Source organism: Carassius carassius, chromosome 5 (assembly GCF_963082965.1).
Source record: "Carassius carassius chromosome 5, fCarCar2.1, whole genome shotgun sequence".
NCBI lineage: Eukaryota > Metazoa > Chordata > Actinopteri > Cypriniformes > Cyprinidae > Carassius > Carassius carassius.
Window position 1 is genome coordinate 3,720,857 of NC_081759.1, and position 22,279 is coordinate 3,743,135.

At 39.4% G+C, this 22,279-nt stretch overlaps 1 protein-coding gene across 2 annotated transcripts in view; it reads right to left on the reverse strand.

Moving 5' to 3' along the window:
* The window catches only part of bmpr1ba (bone morphogenetic protein receptor, type IBa), a 60,045-nt gene that overhangs the window by 22,024 nt on the left and 15,742 nt on the right, over nt 1–22,279 (reverse strand). Inside the window, exons 3-5 of one of the 2 annotated variants that reach the window (XM_059549474.1) lie at nt 17,566–17,632; nt 16,950–17,037; nt 9,228–9,464 (exon numbers count right to left, since the gene is read on the reverse strand). In XM_059549474.1, the coding sequence (XP_059405457.1) occupies nt 9,228–9,306 (79 nt within the window). In that variant the 5' untranslated portion in view covers nt 9,307–9,464; nt 16,950–17,037; nt 17,566–17,632. The remainder of the gene's footprint in view (nt 1–9,227; nt 9,465–16,949; nt 17,038–17,565; nt 17,633–22,279) is intronic. The other variant, XM_059549473.1, reaches the window with a different exon arrangement.

The window sequence follows — 22,279 nt, forward strand, 5'->3', positions numbered from 1 at the left end:
GACTGCGCTGTCAGTGAGGTGTGATTGAGAAGACCACCACACAACTGCAAGACGGAAACATTTTGGTCTCTGTTATTTTTTCAATAAATTAACTTTCTGTGGCTGATCAGAAATCATAAATAAACCAATGTTGACCCAAAATGGTTTATACTGTTTAGTATTTATCTAGCTGGTGGAGCAAAAGAGTACCACCACCAAACCTCAAAAACTAGAAACCAAGCTAAAACAAATAAAATCTTCATTTATAGGCCTGCAAGATTTGGATAAATTGCAATAAATAAATACTTAAATAAAAAAAAAAAAACAGATTTGCTTTGCTTGTTTGTGTGCCGAACAAAAAAATTTGTTTGCCAAAAATGCTGTGTTTTTATATCAATATGACTATATTAATATTAAAGGGGTCATATTATGTGATTTCAAGTTTCCTTTCTCTTTGGAGTGTTACAAGCTGTTCGTGAATAGATAAAATCCCTAAAGTTGCAAAGACTAAAGTCTCAAACCCAAAGAGATATTCTTTATAAAAGTTAAGACTTATCCACACCCTCCTAAAACGCCTCGTTCTAACACACCCCCACATCTACATCATGATGTGGGAACATTTGCATAACACTGGCCAAATGTTCACTTGAAGACTATAATGCCAGCTGTTCTGACTCACAGTCTGTAAGTACAAAGCCGATTCCAAAAAGTTGGGACACTGTACAAATTGTTAGTAAAAAAGGAATGGAATAATTTACAAATCCCATAAACTTATATTTTATTCACAATAGAATATAGATAACATATCAAATGTTGAAAGTGAGACATTTTGAAATGTCATGCCAAATATTGGCTCATTTTGGATTTCATGAGAGCTACACATTCCAAAAAACTTGGGAAAGGTAGCAATAAGCGGCCGGAAAAGTTAAATGTACATAAAGGAACAGCTGGAGGACCAATTTGCAACTTATTAGGTCAATTGGCAACATGATTGGGTATAAAAAGAGCCTCTCAGAGTGGCAGTGTCTCTCAGAAGTCAAGATGGGCAGAGGATCACCAATTCCCCAAATGCTGCGGCAAAAAACAGTGGAGCAATATCAGAAAGGAGTTTCTCAGAGAAAAATTGCAAAGAGTTTGAAGTTATCATCATCTACAGTGCATAATATCATCCAAAGATTCAGAGAATCTGGAACAATCTCTGTGCGTAAGGGTCATGGCTGGAAAACCATACTGGATGCCCATGATCTTCGGGCCCTTAGACGGCACTGCATCACCTACAGGAATGCTACTGTAATGGAAATCACAACATGGGCTCAGGAATACTTCCAGAAAACATTGTCGGTGAACACAATCCATTTGTCGTTGCTGGCTAAACTCTATAGGTCAAAAAAGAAGCCATATCTAAACATGATCCAGAAGCGCAGGAATTTTCTCTGGGCCAAGGCTCATTTAAAATGGACTGTAGCAAAGTGGAAAACTATTCTGTGGTCAGACAAATCAAAATTTGAAGTTCTTTTTGGAAAACTGGGACGCCATGTCATCAGGACTAAAGAGGACAAGGACAACCCAAGTTGTTATCCGCGCTCAGTTCAGAAGCCTGCGTCTCTGATGGTATGGGGTTGCATGAGTGCGTGTGGCATGGGCAGCTTACACATCTATCAATGCTGAAAGGTATATCCAAGTTCTAGAACAACATATGCTCCATCCAGATGTCGTCCCCTAAATTACAACATCATGGCTGTGTAGAAGAAGGATCCGGGTACTAAAATGGCCAGCCTGCAGTCCAGATCTTTCACCCATAGAAAACATTTGGTGCATCATAGAGGTAAATGCAACAAAGAAGACCTAAGACAGTTGAACAACTAGAAGCCTGTATTAGACAAGAATGGGACAACATTCCTATTCCTAAACTTGAGCAACTTGTCTCCTCAGTCCCCAGACGTTTGCAGACTGTTATAAAAAGAAGAGAGGATGCCACACAGTGGTAAACATGGCTTTGTCCCAACTTTTTTGAGATGTGTTGATGCTGTGAAATTTAAAATCAACTAATTTTTCCCTTAAAATGTAACATTTTCTCAGTTTAAACATTTGATATGTCATCTATGTTGTATTCTGAATAAAATATTGAAATTTGAAACTTCCAAATCATTGCATTCTGTTTTTATTCACAATTTGTCCCAACTTTTTTGGAATCGGGTTTTTATATATGTAACGTTTCGGTTACGTACGTAACCCTCGTTCCCTGATGGAGGGAACGGAGACGTTATGTCGAACGACATATGGGGTCTCACTTGGGAGGCCAATCATCTCTGAATTTAAGAGAAAACGCCAATGAAAATTGGCTAGTGGATTAACACACCTAAGCCACTCCCCGTGCCACGGGTATAAATAGGGCGACAGGTGCATCCACTCATTAGGTTTTACGCTGAGGAGCCGAGAACGTGTCCCGGCAACAGCGAACTGTTCAAGGTTGCGGCATGGGGACATAACGTCTCCGTTCCCTCCATCAGGGAACGAGGGTTACGTACGTAACCGAGACGTTCCCTATCTGTCGGTCACTACGAGTTATGTCGAACGACATATGGGGTCCTATGGAAAACGCCACAACCTGAACACCGTCACAACCCTGTGGCGCTGCAATTGTCGACAAGCCCTGGCGTGCCACAAAAGCTACGCTTAAGGTCGTAACCTTCCCAAAGCCCCAGCGCAAATTCACTGACCTTGGTACCGAAGGGTGAGTACATCGCTGCTGGAGAAGGCCACGCTGCTGTTCCGCCCACATAAAGTTAATGGAAGGGATTTCGACCTTCAGAGAAAGATTGCTTCAAATCTTCCCTATTTGTTCTTTCAGCTGGCAAGACAATGGGGAAGCGAGCCTAGGAAAAGGTCGCTACGGAGACCACATCCTACCCGTAGGGAGGTGACATGTGGATATACCGATATGGACTGACCCAGGGGGCAGTACTACATATGGAAGGGGTCTCTGAGGCAGGTCCTACCTTGGAGTAGGGATGGAACGGCTGCCAGAAGAGACTGACAGAACGGGTCTGTCAAGGGAAGACACGGGTTTGCCAAGAGGGAAACCTTACCGTGGAAGAATACACATATGGGATTACCCGTAGGGAACCAAGCCATATGAACACCTAGCCCAGTACAGGGGCTGACTGGAACTCCGGGCATGCTAACGCCAGTACTGGGCCTGGCGACAGACTGCTCAGCCAAGTCTGACTGCCGAGGGTGCTGGAAGATGCTCGACCAGAGTACGCCAACCGGGGAACTCTACTGGGAGAAGAAAGGCGCTCACATCCCCGTGTTAGGGGGAATGGCACAGCAAGCGTGACACCCAGCCAGCCCTTCCCGCCAATTACCTGTTACCCAACACACGGGAAGAAACTGGCTCCACACGGAGGTTGTAAAAGCTCGCAAAGGTGTTAGGTGTCACCCAGCCCGCAGCTCGACAGATGTCTGCCAGAGAGGCGCCGTGCGCCAGTGCATAGGAGGAGGCCACACTCCGTGTGGAGTGGGCCCTCACCCCCAGGGGGCACGGCTCGCCTTGGGAATGGTAAGCCAAGGCGATGGCATCCACTATCCAGTGGGCCAACCTCTGCTTAGAGACAGCCTTCCCCTTCTGCTGACCTCCAAAGCAGACCAGGAGCTGCTCAGAGCTTCTGAAGCTCTGGGTGCGGTCCACAACACAAGGCACTCTTCACTTACCAAAAAAGCTTGGAGGTCCCCGACCCTCTTGATGGAAGTGAGCGCAATCAGGATCGCTGTCTTGAGAGACAGGAACTTAAGCTCGACTGAATCCAGCGGCTCAAAGGGACCCCTCTGAAGTCCCGCCAGGACAATAGAGAGGTCCCAGGAGGGAATCAGGGTTGTCCTAGGAGGATGTAACCTTCTGGCACCCCTCAGGAACCTAACGATCAGGTCATGCCTCCCCAGGGACCGGCCGTCCACTGCATCGTGATGGGCTGCAATGGCAGCCACATACACTTTCAGGGTGGAGGGTGACAGCCCACGCTCCAACCTTTCTTGCAGGAAAGAAAGCACGACTTTGACCGGGCATCTCCGGGGGTCTTCTCGGTGAGAAGAACACCAATTCGTGAACAGACTCCACTTCAGAGCATAGGCCTGCCTCGTAGAAGGGGCTCTAGCCTGAGTGATAGTGTTTACCACTGCTGGGGGCAGATCACTTAGGTCTGCCGCGTCCCATCCAGAAGCCACACGTGGAGGTTCCAGAGATCTGGACGTGGGTGCCAAATGGTGCCAAGCCCCTGAGCTTACAGGCCAATAAGGCGCAACCAACAGGACCTGTTCCTCGTCCCCCCTGACCTTGCACAGTGTCTGTGCGAGCAGGCTCACTGGGGGAAACGCATACTTGCGTAAAGCCCGAGGCCAGCTGTGTGCCAGTGCATCTGTGCCCAGGGGGGCCTGGGACAGGGAATAGTACAGCTGGCAGTGGGAGGACTCGTGGGAAGCAAACAGGTCTACCTGGGCTTCCCCGAATCGACTCCAGATCAGCTGGACCATCTGGGGATGGAGTCGCCATTCCCCGGGGAAAGTGAGCTGTCGTGAGAGCGCGTCGGCTGCACGATTGAGCTCCCCAGGGATGTGGATAGCGCGCAGCGACTTGAGCCACGTCTGACTCCAGAGGAGGAGATGGCGGGCGAGTTGAGACATGTGACGTGATCGTAGACCGCCCTGTCGGTTGATGTACGAAACAGCCGCAGTGTTGTCCGTGCCGACCAACACGTGCTTGTCCAGCAACAGCGGACGAAACCGTCGTAAAGCTAGATGCACTGCCAGCAACTCCAGACAGTTGATGTGCCAAAGCACCCGAAGCTGCCTGCCCGTTGCATGTCGCGCCCCAGCCTGAGTTGGAGGCATCTGTTGTGACAACAACGTGCCGGGACACTTGTTCTAAGGGCACGCCGGCCCGTAGAAAGGCAAAGTCCGACCAGGGGCTGAATAGGCGGCGACACATCGGTGTGATGGTGACACGATGTGTACCGCGGCGCCATGCCCATCTCGGGACTCGGGAGTGCAACCAGTGCTGAAGTGGCCTCATATGAAGCAACCCGAGCGGTGTAGTCACCTCCAGCCCGATACTCACGGCTGCCCGGGCAAGCATGGCCGACAACTCCAAGTAAGATTCGGCAGCAATGACAACACCCGAGGGGGGCAGCCCCGCCGAATCCTCATCCTCAGAGGTCGATAACCCATCCCCCGATGCAGCGATCGACATCTGATCTTCAGGCGGCGCACCGAAAGACACGCTGGGACCGCCGTGAGACGGCCCAGCAGAATCAATCGGCAGCTGCATGGGACAGGCGCTGCGGGAGGAGTGAGAGGTCCATGGGGCGTGGCCCGGCGGAGAAGCTCTCACTGTAACCCTCAGATCTCCCAGAGCGCCAGCCGGCGGTCCTCTGCTCGAGCCAGAGAAACCGGGACGGGTGGCGACAAAGGGGTCTGCTGCACTCCCCTTGAGGAGTGAGAGATGCGATCGCAGCGCTGCCATGTTCATACGCCCACAGTAGACGCATGAATCATCCACGAGTGCAGCCTCAGCGTGTTGGACGCCCAGACACTGCAGACAACGCTCGTGACCGTCCACCGAAGACAGGAAACGACCGCATCCAGAAGGACACGGACGAAACGGCATCTTGAAAAAGACGCGAATCGCCCGTGATTTGCTCTTTTAGAAAACTGTCTCTTTTAGCCGAAGCGCCCAGGGGAATCGCCGTCACAGGGACACCGCTGTACCGCGCCGTCACACCGACCAGGAACAGCTTCTTTAAAACAAAGATGAATGGCTTTGTAGTGACTGCTCTCATCGACTACTCGGCTCCGAAGCAAAAATCTAATGAGTGGATGCACCTGTCGCCCTATTTATACCCGTGGCACGGGGAGTGGCTCAGGTGTGTTAATCCACTAGCCAATTTTCATTGGCGTTTTCTCTTAAATTCAGAGATGATTGGCCTCCCAAGTGAGACCCCATATGTCGTTCGACATAACTCGTAGTGACCGACAGATAGGGAACGGATTTGCCATTGATTCAAACAAGAGTTTTGAGCAGTGTAGAGCAGAGTTTGTTGTTTGTAATTTCTCCGATCACAAATGCAGACATGGTTTTATGTTTACCCAAACTCACAGAACGTGTGAAGCCGCATTTACTATGAACCGATCCACTCTGAAACACTGAAAACACCAGCTCACGAGCTGCTTGCGTGTAAAAGAACACAGTGTCTTACTTCACTCTGAAACATGCAAGACATGCATTCATTTAATCAAATCACAGCTTTATTGCAATTTGGGTTTCAATTGTGCAGCCCCACTGGTTTATATACTCAACGAGTGGCAGACCCGCATCCAATCCCACACAAACATATATGATGATACTCAGACATGCATGAACTGGCGTGGCGGCAGTGAAAGTGATGGAGAGGCTGAGATGCTGAGATGCTGCTGTGGACTGTAAATAAACTCTGACAGAGACACTGCAGTCTCTGCTTCACTCGCTAGACAGCGGATGAGTTCATTGTGCGCCTGGGTGTCGGGAGACAGGTCTGGACCATGTCTGAAGGTTATTATGGGATGGGAAATGATGGAAATGGCTGATGATGGAACATTCACTCTCTCTTTATCGCTCAGGAGGCAAGAGAAAGCATGAAGTGAATATGAGTGTACACACTAGCCAACACAAAAAGGATAGGAACATCTTTTTTTTTATCTTAGATTTAATAAATTATACATATTTAATGATCATTTTACTTACATTACAATATAAAATGTATTATAATTTATTATAAAAATTATTTAAACATTATATTTTATTAAATACTATATTTTTATTGATTGCATTATCAATATTTCATTTTTTTCTGAATTAATAAATATATTTATATATTATATTTATTACATTTTATTATTTAAAGGCACAATATGTATAAAAAAAATTATTAATGAAAATATTCAAAAATCACTAGAACGGTGTTATATATTTTGCTGACTTGTGTACTTAGATTATCCCAAATTTTTGAAGAATGTTGAAATTCAGAGAAATAGCCATTTTAAATAGTATCTCGTCCCTGGTCATTTCGTCGCCCGCCATGACTTCCGGTTTTGTTTTGTAGAAATCATGGAAACACCAAAGACACTTTAATATGTTAGACATTTTATTAGACAGATGACGACTGCACAGAGTAGCATTATAACAGAACTTTCAAACGTATCTATTATGATAAAACAGCTCTGCTTTACCCTACATACGCACAACCTGAAGGAGCGAAAGCAGTCGACTGAGGTATAATAAAAGCTGTGTCACACTTGTTCAGCAGCCTCTTTTTGGTTCAAAGGCTTTCAGCCTTACCCTGCTTAATACTATGATGCTAATAAATCTTTAATACATTAGCCCACCTTTGAACATGATTTCTGCCCGAGTGCTGTCAGATTGCATCGGCTGTTGGGATGAAGACCACAACTCCCATGATTCCACAGTCTGTGACAGCATCATCAAACTACGCCCGTTTTTTGTTTGCATATTGTGCCTTTAAACAATTATAAATTATTTAAAATTGTATTACTGAATCATTTATTAAATAATATGATTAAATATATAATTTAATAAACATCACAAACACGCTTTAAGCAAACGCTATTTTAAAAGAAGTTTAAGTTTGAAATCGTTAAACAGAAGGTACACTAAAATAAATAGGACAAATGTGTGAATTTAAGGAGAATTGACTTCATATTTATCTCCAGTAAAAACTAGAAGAAATTGAGCAAAGTCTTATGCTAGTTATGTTGGAATGCAGTGACTTTCAGACAGTGTCCAAATACTTTTTGATGCTTCTGTACATGTGGCCATTGGTACATCAAATTAGTTTTTTATACTACAAAAAGTCCAACAGCAAAATAACATATATAACAGCAAATACAAAATTACATTACTTCACTATGCAATTAAACCCATTTCCAGAAGGCAAAGTCATTGATTTTTAAAATAACGAAATAACTAAGTCTGGCTATAAAACACAAAGTCAAACGTGTGTGTGAGAAATAAAGTCTGCTGTACAGATTAAACACTAAGTGATTTCAAAGCTGGACCTCCAACTGTGTGTAAAACAAGGCTGATAGCACACTACCAAACAAGAAACACACACAGCAACACCTGGCTGATCATTTGCCACACCATCACTACTGCCAAACACACCACATATACTGTCCATACAAACAGAAAAATACAGATCAAGAAGTTGTAATTAAATGACACTGCTTCAGATAAATATCAGTAAACTATAATGTTTTTATATTAAATTAAATTATATTTTATACAATTTTAACTAATAATATTTATAATTGATCAACAAATTAAAATAAAATTAGAAAATCTAATTTAGTACAATATATTACTGTAAATAATTTATATTTTACTTTACGATTTAATTTCATTATATTATAATACAAATATATATTTAAAAAAATTATTGAATATTCATATTACATTATATTTTAGACTATTATTATTATTTCTTATATTAAATTATTATTATTCATAATATAGTTTTATTCACATCTATCACTAAATAAATATATCTCAATCTCTTCAAGCAAAAACATTTCATGAAAAGTAATTTGTTAGGTTTGAAACTTTGAGACATTGAGCAAAAATGAAGAAAAGTGAAGTTAGTGAAGAGAAAAATGGCATACAAGATCTCTTTAATCTTACTTGTTTCTCCTAGATGGGGCGGTAACCCTCATAGATGGCAATGACTGATTTGTAAACTTTAACTTCTGTTCTTCTCCCCAATCTAGCATATTTGCTTGCCTCAAGATACCAATAAGACTAAATGGAGAGCAAACGGAGACTTTCATTTAAGTAAATGACACCAGTAATTTCATCTGTTTTTAATAAAGTCCCAAAAGAGATTTTAATAATGTGCTCAATCATACCAAGACACAACAGTCTGCCATCAACAGTCAACAGAGATATCAATATGAACTCAAGTATTTCTCATCAAATACACGCAAAAGCAAGTTATATTACGTTTATTTTATAGCTCTATACTGACTGTATGTCAGCCACTGATAAAGTGAAACATAACTGAGAAGTCAATTAAAGTATCCTGAGCTTTACAACAGAATGTGAATGTGTGCAGCGATCCGTAGAGAGACCTGCTGTATTACAGATCCTGCATTAGACACACACAGAACTGCAGTCAGGAAATCTTCTGAAGGTGTACACTCACCCAAGCTCTCCTCCACGAGTCCCAGAAGCCCAATGACCAGCACACAGACCCAACACAAGCAAGTCCTCAAGAGATCCATCTTCTGTGTGCGCAGCTCCAGCAAGCGAGTGAATCCCTCAGCTGTCTGCTCAGCACACACTCTTGAGTGAGTGTGTGTGTGTGTATGTGTGTCCTCTACTGAATGTGAGAAACTGCACACCCCACAGCAACCTCAATCACAGCTTCACACCGACTGCCCTAGTGAGAGAGAGACAGAGAGAGAGGGGGGGGGGGTTGTTCACAGTCTTACACACAGTAGCCTCACTGTAGTGGGGCCAAACCCCACCCCCACTTTGAGACCACGCCTCCATATTGTCACCTCACCCCCCTTTTGCCCTCTTTTTACCAAACACACCAGCTGAATGCAATACAAGCTTTTTATTTTTTTAAATAACTTTTTGCTTAAATGGCTTAAAATGTCTTAAAAATTAGTTAAAACAAGAGATGTAAAAAAATCCTGTTATAGATGACAGGTCAAGTTAAGTACTTTGCATTGTGGGATAAAGTATTCCAGTTTCTTTTATACTGCACATTCCTGCGAATGTCATCCAAGTTTTCCAAGTATACAGATAGTTTGCATACCAGGGTTTTTATATTTAACTAAATTAAATTAACTGGAAAAAAAAATCTAGTTGCCAATGTAACATTTATCATTTATTAAAATAACAAACCAAATATAGTAATAATAATAATAATAATAATAAATTAAAAAATTAAACCTAATTCAAAATATAAATATCAGTAAAAATATGAAAATACTATTGGCAAAATCTGGCAAATTTTACATAGATTTTTCTGTATTTGTATTGTCACTGATTAAATAAATAAACAGTTACTAAAATAACACTACCGCACACTGTGCATACTACAAAAATAGTATAAGATAGTATAAGATAATAGTATAAGATAGTAATAAGAGTATAAGATAGTGTGATATTTTATTTTAAACAGCCACTCTTTCAAGCATGTTTGATTGACAGTGCAATGTAATGCAAAAAAATAAAATAAAAATAATTCATTACATTAAAAAAACATTTGCTGAAATTATTTAGCAAAAAACACATGGTAACAATTTATATTAAAACAACATTGTTGTACAGTATCATGGTTACCACGGTTATTGGCACTACTATGAAAATGCAAAAGGAGCTATGCAGATCAGAACAACTCAAACACTTCAAGAATAGAAAGAGAGCTAACTAAAACTAATAAACAAGCAAACAAGAGAAAGAGAGGTCAAATGGACCGTGCTCCCTTTTACTGAGGCTTCTGGATAACCAATCAACCAGTAAATCTGTGAAACACACAAACACACCTCTCCCAAACATAACGAGCAGTGATGGAGGTCATCTTTAAGCTTTGACCTTTGACTCTTCTTACAATTTGTACGAGGTTGACCCTTAACCCATATCAAACTCAGTCCGAATGAAGCTGGAGCAAAAAAATAATCCTTTTAAAGTAAAGACAAAAACACACAAGCTTTGTTCCCACCTACACAGGCCACATACTCAGCGCAGTTAAATAAGATTGACACTCCTTCTTTAAACACTTGACCCTGTTGTGTACACAGAGTTCTGATATTTACTGATGTCACAACCAAACTCAATCTTAAAACATTCAGATTGTGGAAACACTGCAAGAAAATAATTTTCCTACCTGGACTTGTCTTAGAATTGTCTTGTTTTCCAGTACAAATATAAAACATTCTTAAATCAAGATACAGTACATTAATTCTTAAAACTTAAGTTTTTAAAAATTCTCAAACGTTTACACGTAAAACAAGAACAAATATCTACAGATGAAAGAAAGACAAGCATAATTCAAATGGAAAACAAGATTTTTTAGGAGATACTGTTCTTAAGCAAAACAAAGGTTAAATTAGTTTTGATAAAATTCTTATATAAACTGAGAATAGTTATTAGGTCTGTGTAATTTTAGATTTTTACTAACTGTAAAAATGATTGCTACGATTAGTATTTCTGAGTATTATGTACAGAGACAAATGTTTTTAATGCAATAATGTCACTAAAGTCACAAGTTAATTCAAAAATGTATGAAAATCAGTTCTAAATGTAATGCTGTCTTAATGTCAGGAAAGATGTATAAACATTTCAATGTTTCAGGTCATTACAAAGAAAAAGTATGTTTGCAATTGTAAAAATGTTATTGTATAAACTCCTATAAATATTGCAGTAATTCCCCTATAACTACCTTTCACAGCGCAATCATTCCCTTCAGGCTAAATCAAGCCCCACCCAACTTTTTATTGGAAATGCATCTCAATACAGAAATAAAGCAGTGTGTAAATACCATTTCACTTTACTTTACAATGCTCTCTAGGAAGGCAGCTTAGGGATTTGTACTGAATGAATTTTCATTTATTTCATAACCGTTTGTGATGATCAAATGACAAATCTGATGCATTAAATCAGCAAACATGCATTCCCCACTAAAGCCATAATGGCAGTGACACCCTGACTAACACCCGCCAATCCGTTCCATCTGTTAGCCGGCCCGGGCTACAAACTCATCTTCCAAATGTTTGCTCCTGTTTTCACAGATGACAGGAGGGATGCGTTAACCTGTTAAAGGAGCGTTTGTCAGCTTTCGGTTCGTGTGAGTGTGTGTATTGATGGCATTAGGAGAGGTGAGTGTGCTGTCGCTGCCATTATGTGGTGTGTCATAAAGAGAAGTGTTGATTGTCCAAATGTGGAGGTGAAAAAAATCAGCAGCAAAAATAGACCTTCAGCTGTCTGAACAACACACGCATGCTTTTGAAAACAGTGATCACCTAAATAGCACTGAAACTAATAAAAGCATAAACAGTTTAAGCCTAGACAACGGCTCAGACAACGGCTATGTTTCCAAACTCAGTGGGCTGCTTGTGCTGGCGGCATTTGAAGCCAGTAATGAAAGATATGAAGATTATGGTTCCAAAACGCTATAAATCCATTTTGAATTTGAGTAAAAATGTGTTTTCTTTACCAAGAAAGTGCCAAGATGAAAACCACTATTTTCTGTTTTTTAGTATTTTTAGGTTTTAATAATATAAAAAAAATTCAAATCCAGATTTTGATTTTCAAAACGTTATTATAAAATTTTATTTTATCATAAATTGCATTAATAAAAACACTAACACTGACAAGCTATGCAATATCGCGTTCATAATCGATTTACCGGTACTATTAATCACAGAACAGACTTTATCATGCAGCCCTTGTTTGTTGATCACAAAGTACAAAGTAGATGAGGAAAACTAGGATGCTGGGTGTATTCAAAGCACCGCCATTACTGTCTAGAGTGTGTGGAATTGTGCGCTGTGATTGGTTGAGAGGATATATCGCATTCTGCAAAAAAGGGAGACTGGCATTTGTCGGATTTGGAAAAAAAGGGAGAAAACATGACCTAATAACTTGGCAAATATCGCATTTTCATAAAATATAAAAATTGACTTTCAGTACCGACCAGATACAATACTGATTTTGGCAGAAACTAAAAAAAAATTTCAAATGGCGTTTATCGCATTTTTGAACCAAACTTTATAAAAATCTTATAAATTGGTTATATTAAACATTCCATGAAATATGTGTGTGTGTGTTTACTGTCAAACAATTAATTGCATTTCATCTGCAAAATTTTCAACTTCATCTAAAAATTAAGTATTTTGGATGCAATTAATTGTGATTAATCGTTTGACAGCACTTATACTATACATATATATATATATATATTTTTTTTTTTACACTAAAATGTATTACGTACATAGTGTTAATAAACTACAATGTATTAAATTTAATAATATGATTTAGAATTTTGTGTGCTGTTTGTATCAAGTCAGTTGAATATGTTTTGGAACACATCTTGTGTGTATGTGTGTAAGTGTGTATGTGTGTAAAACCTCAATGAACAGGGTTTGCAAGAGAAAGGTCAGAGGTCAGTGTAATGACCTGAAGAGACTCAGCGACCCCACACCTGTTTGAGATCATCCGTTTGGTCACATGCCATTGCACACCATGTCTCTTGCTCCGCTATTTAGCAGTGAGACACTGAATTCACAACAATGAACAAGCTATGAGCACAAAAGGCATAGTTCAACTTTTAATATCCATAGTATGAGCGATTTGTAGGGTTTTATTTATTTATTTATTTATTGTTACAACGACTCAGTTTAAGGCTGTTAGGAGTGGCATACTAATATACTATTTTTACATAATACAGTATTTGTACTCCTACAACATTTAACAAAATGTAAATAACACAACCACAACACACTGCAGGAATACTACAAATACAGTATCACACAATGCAATGCACCTGACCTTCAATGTTTAATGTTTTGATTGCAAAAACTGGCAACTGTGAAAACATTTTTTAAAACATTTTTAGTTCCGAAATGATGACTGGACGCCATTTATAAAAACAATATGACAACAATGTTGCACACTACTGTCTGACAGCGAGTAAATAATGACAGAATTCCCATTTTTGCATGAAAACAATCAAAGTTTATCTACAAATTTATAACAAGAGTGTTTAATTGCATTTTATTATTGCCTAGGATCAATGGAAATGGTCAGTGGCACACAGACAGCAAGGCGGGGGGAGTGTGTGAGTGTGTTGGAGGGCCGTGAGGAGAATGTGTTAGAGTTCAACATGGGTGAATGGAACATAATCAGCACATGCAGGCTGCTCCACATCTATTCTGCTTAAACAAAGACAAACACACACATACATTCACACACTAACGAGGGCAATCGTGGCGCCGCTGCCACCTGGCTCATCCCTCCAATTAAGAATTCCCTAACGAGGTGCCAATTAGAGGAAAAGAATGAAGAAGACAAAAGGAAAGGGTCACAGAGGGCAGAAAACGCGAAACAGAGAGAGAAAGAGACAGACAACAAGGCGAGAGGAAGCAATGGCAATAACACATGAAGAGACAGAAACGTGTTTGTTTAGACTCTATTTGATCTATTTTTGCTTTTTTCTCATTATCGTCAGGAGTTTAAAGGGCAAATATTTGACATTTGTAAAGTGCTAAAAGGAAATAGAAATATTTCTAAATGGATGGAACAGTATATAAAGAACAAGATGGTCGATGAAATGTTGTTCGAACTCTGAAATAGCTTTGTTCATGATGAGCTGGTATGGATATTAAGGCTGCACTGATATTAACATTTTGGCCAATTTCAATAACCCATTCATTTATCGATATGGCTGAAAACTATGGAAGCTTTTGATCAATAAAAATTAAAATGCTAATTGTGCAAGAAATTGCAAGAAATTTAAGCAACTTTTATGCAAATTTATATCTTGTAATTCTGAATTGTGAGATTTAAAAATGTCATAAATAGCTGATACATTTAATAGCTCATAAATGGCTGAAAAAATACTTTTAGAAACCACACGACAACAGTGTCGTGGACAAATGCGGAAGTAGCTTCGCGACAAACTTCAACTAGAAAGAGATGCCGATCTCGCTTGTGTTTTACTCGACAGGTGAGTTGTTTTGATTTGTATCTTTACAGAAAACGTATTCTATTATAACAATCAACAAGATTAGTATTATGGGGCATACACGCCAGACATGGGGCATCGCATCTCTAGACCCGCGCGAGGACGCGTCTGATCCATAGTCTAATCGCGTCTTTGCATTGACTTTGTATGTAATCTACTCGCGCAAATCGTTAAACTCGCGTTAAATCCATGATTTATCTTCCCGTCTGATTGATGGCCGTCAGCGGTTGGGTAGAAGACAACAAATCCCATCATTCCACGCTCCTTTTTAGCATCATCAAACCACGCGATTGTTATTGTTTTGATAGTGCACCCTCTAGTGGCAGGTCCTACAACCTGTACCTTTAAGTAAAAAATATATATCTGCTTATAAACAATGGGGAATTCCCTAAGAATTAATTGTAGCCACTGATAGTGTCATTTATGCTCCAATTTCACAAAAGAAATTAAGCAAATCACATAATAACATAAACATACCCACACAATTTTTCAGTCTGGACATAAAACCTTGACTGTTTTTACACCTGCATGTCTCAAAAAAAAAAAAAAAATGCAAATGGATCCTGATAACAACCCCCACACAGGCATTCCACTGGAGGTCAGGACCTCTGAACATGACCTTCGACCTCTGTCTTAGGATCAGTGAGTCAGAGCACTCTGAAAAAGTCAACTGCCTCTGAAAACATACAATATCCCACCTGGAACACAAAAAAGGCGGATAAATGTAGCTAATAGACTAAGAGGAGAAAGGATGAGGAATTGAAGCATGCATGTGTGTGGATATCAGTTAGCTTAGTCTGAACTATAACCGCCCACTCAGACAGGAAGACAGGAAGAGATTATTTGAGTGATATGTAAATGAGCCAAATTTGTTTTGTCTTTAAATGTCATTTAAAGGGTTAGTTCACCCAGATAGCAAAATTATGTAATTAATAACTTACCCTCATGTTGTTTCAAACCCATAAGACCTCCGTTTATCTTTGGAACACAGTTTAAGATATTTTAGATTTAGTCCGAGAGCTCTCAGTTCCTCCATTGAAGCTGTGTGTACGGTCTACTGTCCATGTCCAGAAAGGTAAGAAAAACATCATCAAAGTAGTCCATGTGACATCAGAGGGTCAGTTAGAATTTTTTGAAGCATCGAAAATACATTTTGGTCCAAAAATAGCAAAAACGACGACTTTATTCAGCATTGTCTCCTGTTCCTGTCTGTTGTGAGAGAGAGTTCAAAACAAAGCAGTCTGGATATCCGGTTCGCGAACGAATCATTCAGTTCACCAAATCGAACTGAATCGTTTTAAACTGTTCACGTCTCCAATACGCATTAATCCACAAATGACTTAAGCTGTTAACTTTTTTAATGTGGCTGACACTCCCTCTGAGTTCAAACAAACCAATATCCCGGAGTAATGCATGCACTCAAACAGTACACTGACTGAACTGCTGTGAAGAGAGAACTGAAGATGAACACAGAGCCGAGCCAGATAACGAACAATAGACTGACTCGTTCTCGTTCATTGCTAAATGCTTAAAACAAAACTGTAAGTCTCATTCAAAGATTTGAAGCCACTAACAGGTGATTACTGTAGCAGGCTGGGAATTTGTAAAGGTGAAAATTAATAAATGTGTGCACACTTTTTGAATGTCTGCTTAGCTCCTGCTAATTAGAAGCAGTACCTACCATAGTAATATTGTCATATGCAATGCTCCATGGGAATGGGCGGCTGCAATTGAACTATTGTAGTAGAAACTGGCCTTTGGTTTCTACAGAAGTATTTTTATTCCTTAGCAATCTCAGATGCTCACAACAAATCTGTCATGAAACGTGTACGCACTCTCATCTCAAATCACTTCCTCAACAAGGGAATAATATAAGATTTTACGTCCAGAACCCAAATGTTGTGCTCCATTTCCAACGACACACAACCCCGGTGTGTGTGTGAGCAGGTGGTGGAGTAAATCTAGGGGTCAGCAGTCGTGCTTCAGCTCCCAAATATAGAGCGTCCGTGTCACCGACTACGAGACACAGATCTCATATCACGCCGAGAGCTTGCCACACTCGACCCTCTCTCTCCTGTTCACACTACTGTCTTTATCTGGCCTCCACAGCCTGGCATTCAGAGCGGTATCATGTGTGTAGTGTTGTCTGTCTGTTGTCTGTACACTCACCTGAAACATGATACCAGCTCACGGCCCCCCGAGCATGACCTCTGACCTCTCTTCCTCTCTACAGATATGAGACTCCGACCCGCACGCTCTGTGTTTGTGCATACAGTATACTGGTTTTGGCAGGGGTGCCCACACTTTTTTGTGTGGGAATCTACTTTTCAAATGGAAAAACTCACCGAGATCTACCAAGTGAAAAATAAATAAATAATAAAAAATACATATAAAATAAATAAATAAAAAAGTTTGGATGTATCTTTATGTTGCATTAATTTAAATTAAAATAATGATAATAACGTTAAATTCTAAGTACCCCTGTAGAACTGTGCCAGCATTTACCTAAAGCAGTGGTTCTCAACTTTTTTACTCAAAGACCCAGATTCTATCCAAATCAATACCGCAAGCCCAAACTTTTCTATTTGTTATTACTTTTTCAATTACCTAAAGTGCGATCTACCAACATTGCCTTCGCGTTTGACTGGTAGACCGCCATCGACCTATTGGGCATGGGTTATGGGATAGTTAAAGCTTTTGCGTTTATCGTGTTACAGAGGTATAAACATTATCAGTGTACATTATCTATGTAAGGTAAATCTTTTAAGTGTGTGACTGTGTTTACCTGCACACAAATCGCTGTCCTGCATGCATTAGCTCCCACGAACCATCGAATCTTGAGTGATGGAAATCTGTAGAAACACATAAAATAACAATATTTTACATTTACAAAGGCTAGAAACACTATTTGAACAAATACTAAACTCAAGTACCGTTTGATCTATGGAATCACACTAGAAAACTATAAAATATTTGGCTCAAAATAGAAAAGTTTATATTTGGTCCAACAGACCAATTTCAATGTTTGCACACAGTGATTACGTTTTTTTTGGGGGGTGCGGAGCCTATCTGGTGGCAAAAAATGCCAGTTCTAACGTAGCAGTCTATGCATGCCATGGAATAAAAAAGGAAATTTTGAGTTTATATTTCAAAATTCAGATTTTTATTTTTTAGGGGTCATATGATGCTTTTTTAAAGATCATTATTTTGTCATGTACGTGCACGTAACTCGCAAAACTGGTAATTTGAACATTCAATAGCAAATTCCTAACTAATAACAAAACATACTAATAACATAATCATACTACTTACAGGTGCTGGTCATATAATTAGAATATCATCAAAAAGTTGATTTATTTCACTAATTCCATTCAAAAAGTTAAACTTGTATGTTATATTCATTCATTACACAGAGACTGATATATTTCAAATGTTTATTTCTTTTAATTTGGATGTTTATAACTGACAACTAAGGAAAATCCCAAATTCAGTATCTCAGATAAGTAGAATATTGTGAAAAGGTTCACTATTGAAGACACCTGGTGCCACACTCTAATCAGCTAATTAACTCAAAACACCTGCAGAGCCTTTAAATGGTCTCTCAGTCTAGTTCTGTAGGCTACACAATCATGGGGAAGACTGCTGACTTGACAGTTGTCCGAAAGATGACCATTGACACCTTGCACAAGGAGGACAAGACACAAAAGGTCATTGCAAAAGACCTGTTCACTGAGCTGTTCACAGATCTCTGTGTCCAAGCACATTAATAAAGAGGCAAAGAGAAGGAAAAGATTTGGTAGAAAAAAGTGTGCAAGCAATAGGGATAACCGCACCCTGGAGAGGATTGTGAAACAAATCCCATTCAAAAATGTGGGGGAGACTCACAAAGAGTGGACTGCAGTTGGAGTCAGTGCTTCAAGAACCACTACACACAGACGTATGCAAGACATGGGTTTCAGCTCTCGCATTCCTTGTGTCAAGCCACTCTTGAACAACAGACAGTGTCAGAAGCGTCTCGCTTCAAAAAGGACTGGACTGCTGAGTGGTCCAAAGTTATGTTCTCTGATGAAAGTAAATTTTGCATTTTCCTTTGGATATCAGGGTCCCAGAGTCTGGAGGAAGAGAGGAGAGGCACACAATCCACGTTGCTTGAGGTCCAGTGTAAAGTTTCCACAGTCAGTGATGGTTTGGGGTGCCATGTCATCTGCTGGTGTTGGTTCACTGTGTTTTCTGAGGTCTAAGGTCAACGCAGTCGTATACCAGGAAGTTTTAGAGCACTTCATGCTTCCTGCTGCTGACCAACTTTATGGAGATGCAGATTTCTTTTTCCAACAGGACTTGGCACCTGCACACAGTGCCAAAGCTTCCAGTACCTGGTTTAAGGACTATGGTATCCCTGTTCTTAATTGGCCAGCAAACTCTCCTGACCTTAACCCCATAGAAAATCTATGAGGTATTGGGAAGAGGAAGATGAGATATGTCAGACCCAACAATGCAGAAGAGCTGAAGGCCACTTTCAGGGCAACCTGGGCTCTCATAACACCTGAGCAGTGCCACAGACTGATCGACTCCATGCCACGCCGCATTGCTGCAGTAATTCAGGCAAAAGGAGCCCCAACTAAGTATTGAGTGCTGTACATGCACATACTTTTCATTTTCATACTTTTTAGTTGGCCAAGATTTCTAAAAATCCTTTTTTTGTATTGTTCTTAAGTTATATTCTAATTTTCTGAGATACTGAATTTGTGATTTTCCTTAGTTGTCAGTTATAATCATCAAAATTAAAAGAAATAAACATTTGAAATAAATCAGTCTGTTTGTAATGAATAAATATATACAAGTTTCACTTTTTGAATGGAATTAGTGAAATAAATCAACATTTTGATAATATTCTAGTTATATGACCAGCACCTGTACAGTAGCTGATTCAGAAGACAGATTGTCATAGCAAAGTCAGAATGACCTCCTCTCCTAGGTTCACGAAACCATCATCCATAAAATGCACTACTGTTCTGTTGTAAGTAATCTTAAAGATTCCTAAATGCATCAACTTTCAGAAGGCCAAATTAATTGCTTTTGACTAGATAACACACAGCATCTCCCTGACATGACTGCTTCAACACTAACAGTGGTTACTGAAACCATGCCTTCTTTCTTTGCGTGAACATTTGGGTGGCATTACACAAATATCCCCACATAGTGACGTAGAGATGTGGGGGTGTGTTTGAATGAGCTGTTTTAGGGGGGATTGGCAGTCTTAACCTTGATAAAGAATATCTCTTTGGATTTGAGACTTTAGTCTTCGCAACATTACAGATCTTCTTTATGCACCAAATGCTTGTAACACTCCAAAGAGAAAGGAAAAATTGAAATCACATCATTTGACTCCTTTAAATTCCGAGATTATATCTGGTAGGTCTGGTAAGAAAAATCAACTTGTCATTTTTTTTTTTCTTGGCTCAGAATCATAAGTTTATAATCACACACTTCTGTCTTTTTTTCCTCAGAATTGATAAACTTGCAATTGTTTAGTTGAATTAAGTTATAAAGTTCGAACTAGGACATAAACTTGCATTTGCAAAAAAAGAAAAGTCAGAATTGGAAGTCATAAATAAATATAAATAAAATAGGTAAATTTTATGTAAATTGTTATATGTTTTAATACCATATGTCCCTTATGTGAATATTATATAGACCTACTGTTTAAATCTAATTTATGCTTTAAAGTAGGGTATTCATAGCAGGTTTCATCCATTTATACATCTGAGTTTAAATGGACAGTAGTCTTTGATGGCAGTATTACACAAAAATTAATTGCATTCCGATTCTGACATCCAAAGACACAACAATAATTTTTTTCTCTTATTTCGTGGATTTTACCCACTTCCCTCCATTTGTTCCCAGTGTTTTTCTGCCACTACAATGTGCACGCAGCTGCATGTGACGTAACTGTAACGTCTACTCCAAATTGGTCTATAAAGTATATGGAAATTTAAGTCACATTTAAAAATGTTTTAATATTATTACATATGATTAAACAAAATATAAAAACATCCAGATGGTTTCCTGCTAAAATCAACCAAGGTTGGAGATTTTAATATCATGGTTCAGAAAAAGAGTCAAATCTGCTACCAAACTAAAGCTACCACACAATCTGCTGAGGAAACCGTTAAAGGGTTATTGGCTGATTATTAGCTGCCTGATGCTGTTGATTTCTGATGTCATGTAACTGCATGTTTCCACCAATCAGATACTGAAAACATCTAATGCGAAACACAAGACATCAGACACAACCACATCAGCACCAGTCACAAGTCAGTCAATGTAATCGAATCTGTAAAAGACTTGCCTTTCATACTGAGAAAGAGAGTGAGTGAGAGAGAGAGAGATAGATAGAGAGGGGTGGAGGGTGGTGGGGGGGGGGGGGTTCTAAATGAATTAGAGACATTAGCTCTAATTCAATCTGCGTTATAAAGTGTAGGGCAAAAACAAATATTTTTTGTACATTCACAGCTTTGTCCATCTCACACACACTGAATTTACTGCCATTTGTCATTATACACATTTGGCACCACAAAGTATTTAAACACTTAAATCATTGTTAAAAAATACCTGAATGTCACTGTATAAGGAGAAAGAAATACTTTAAAGAAAAACTTTTATATAATAAATAAATATAGATTTTTCAAATAAAATACACTTGCTACATTATATTACTGTATATATTTAAAAAATGATACCTGTTTATATATATGTTATTAATTAATTTATATATTTAATATATGACACCCGATACAAAGCATCAAAACATATTTTTTTAAAGATAAATGACATTTGCTTTGATATAAATATATTATACAGTTTCTAAACATATGTTTTTAAATACATGACACCTCATCTGATAAACAACATCATTAAAATATTTAAAAAAATGTCACCTGCTTTGAAACAAAATAAATATACAGTACACATACATACAATTCCAAAAATAATGTGATTTGCTTTGATACAAGATCATAATAACCTTTTTAAAAATACATTACACCTTTTTAATACTAAATATAATTTAGAGCAGCAAGACAAGCCCCCAAAACAACCATATGCCAAACTCCCCAACACAACTGATGAAATTTGAATGGCCAGCAATGAGAAATGTTGCTTGATACTATATTTATGGGGGAAGCATCACCCAAACTCAGAGAGAAGCATACAACAAGCATGTTGCTTTAGCTGCTTATGCAAAATATTTGAATGAACTGTATGGGGGAAGCATACACCCCTAGCAGCAGCAGCAGCCTAATATGATGGCAGTTTGTATATCATTCAATTTAAGTCTAACATGCTGAAAAATCACATTAAGGTGGGGGGTGGGAGCGTCACCCAAAGTTAAGCAATAGAGGATGTGCAACAAGTATGTTCTTAAAATGCTTAAGCAACTGTGATTGTAAAGGGGGAAGCATACGCCCCTAGCAGCAGCAGTCTGATGCGGATTTCAGATG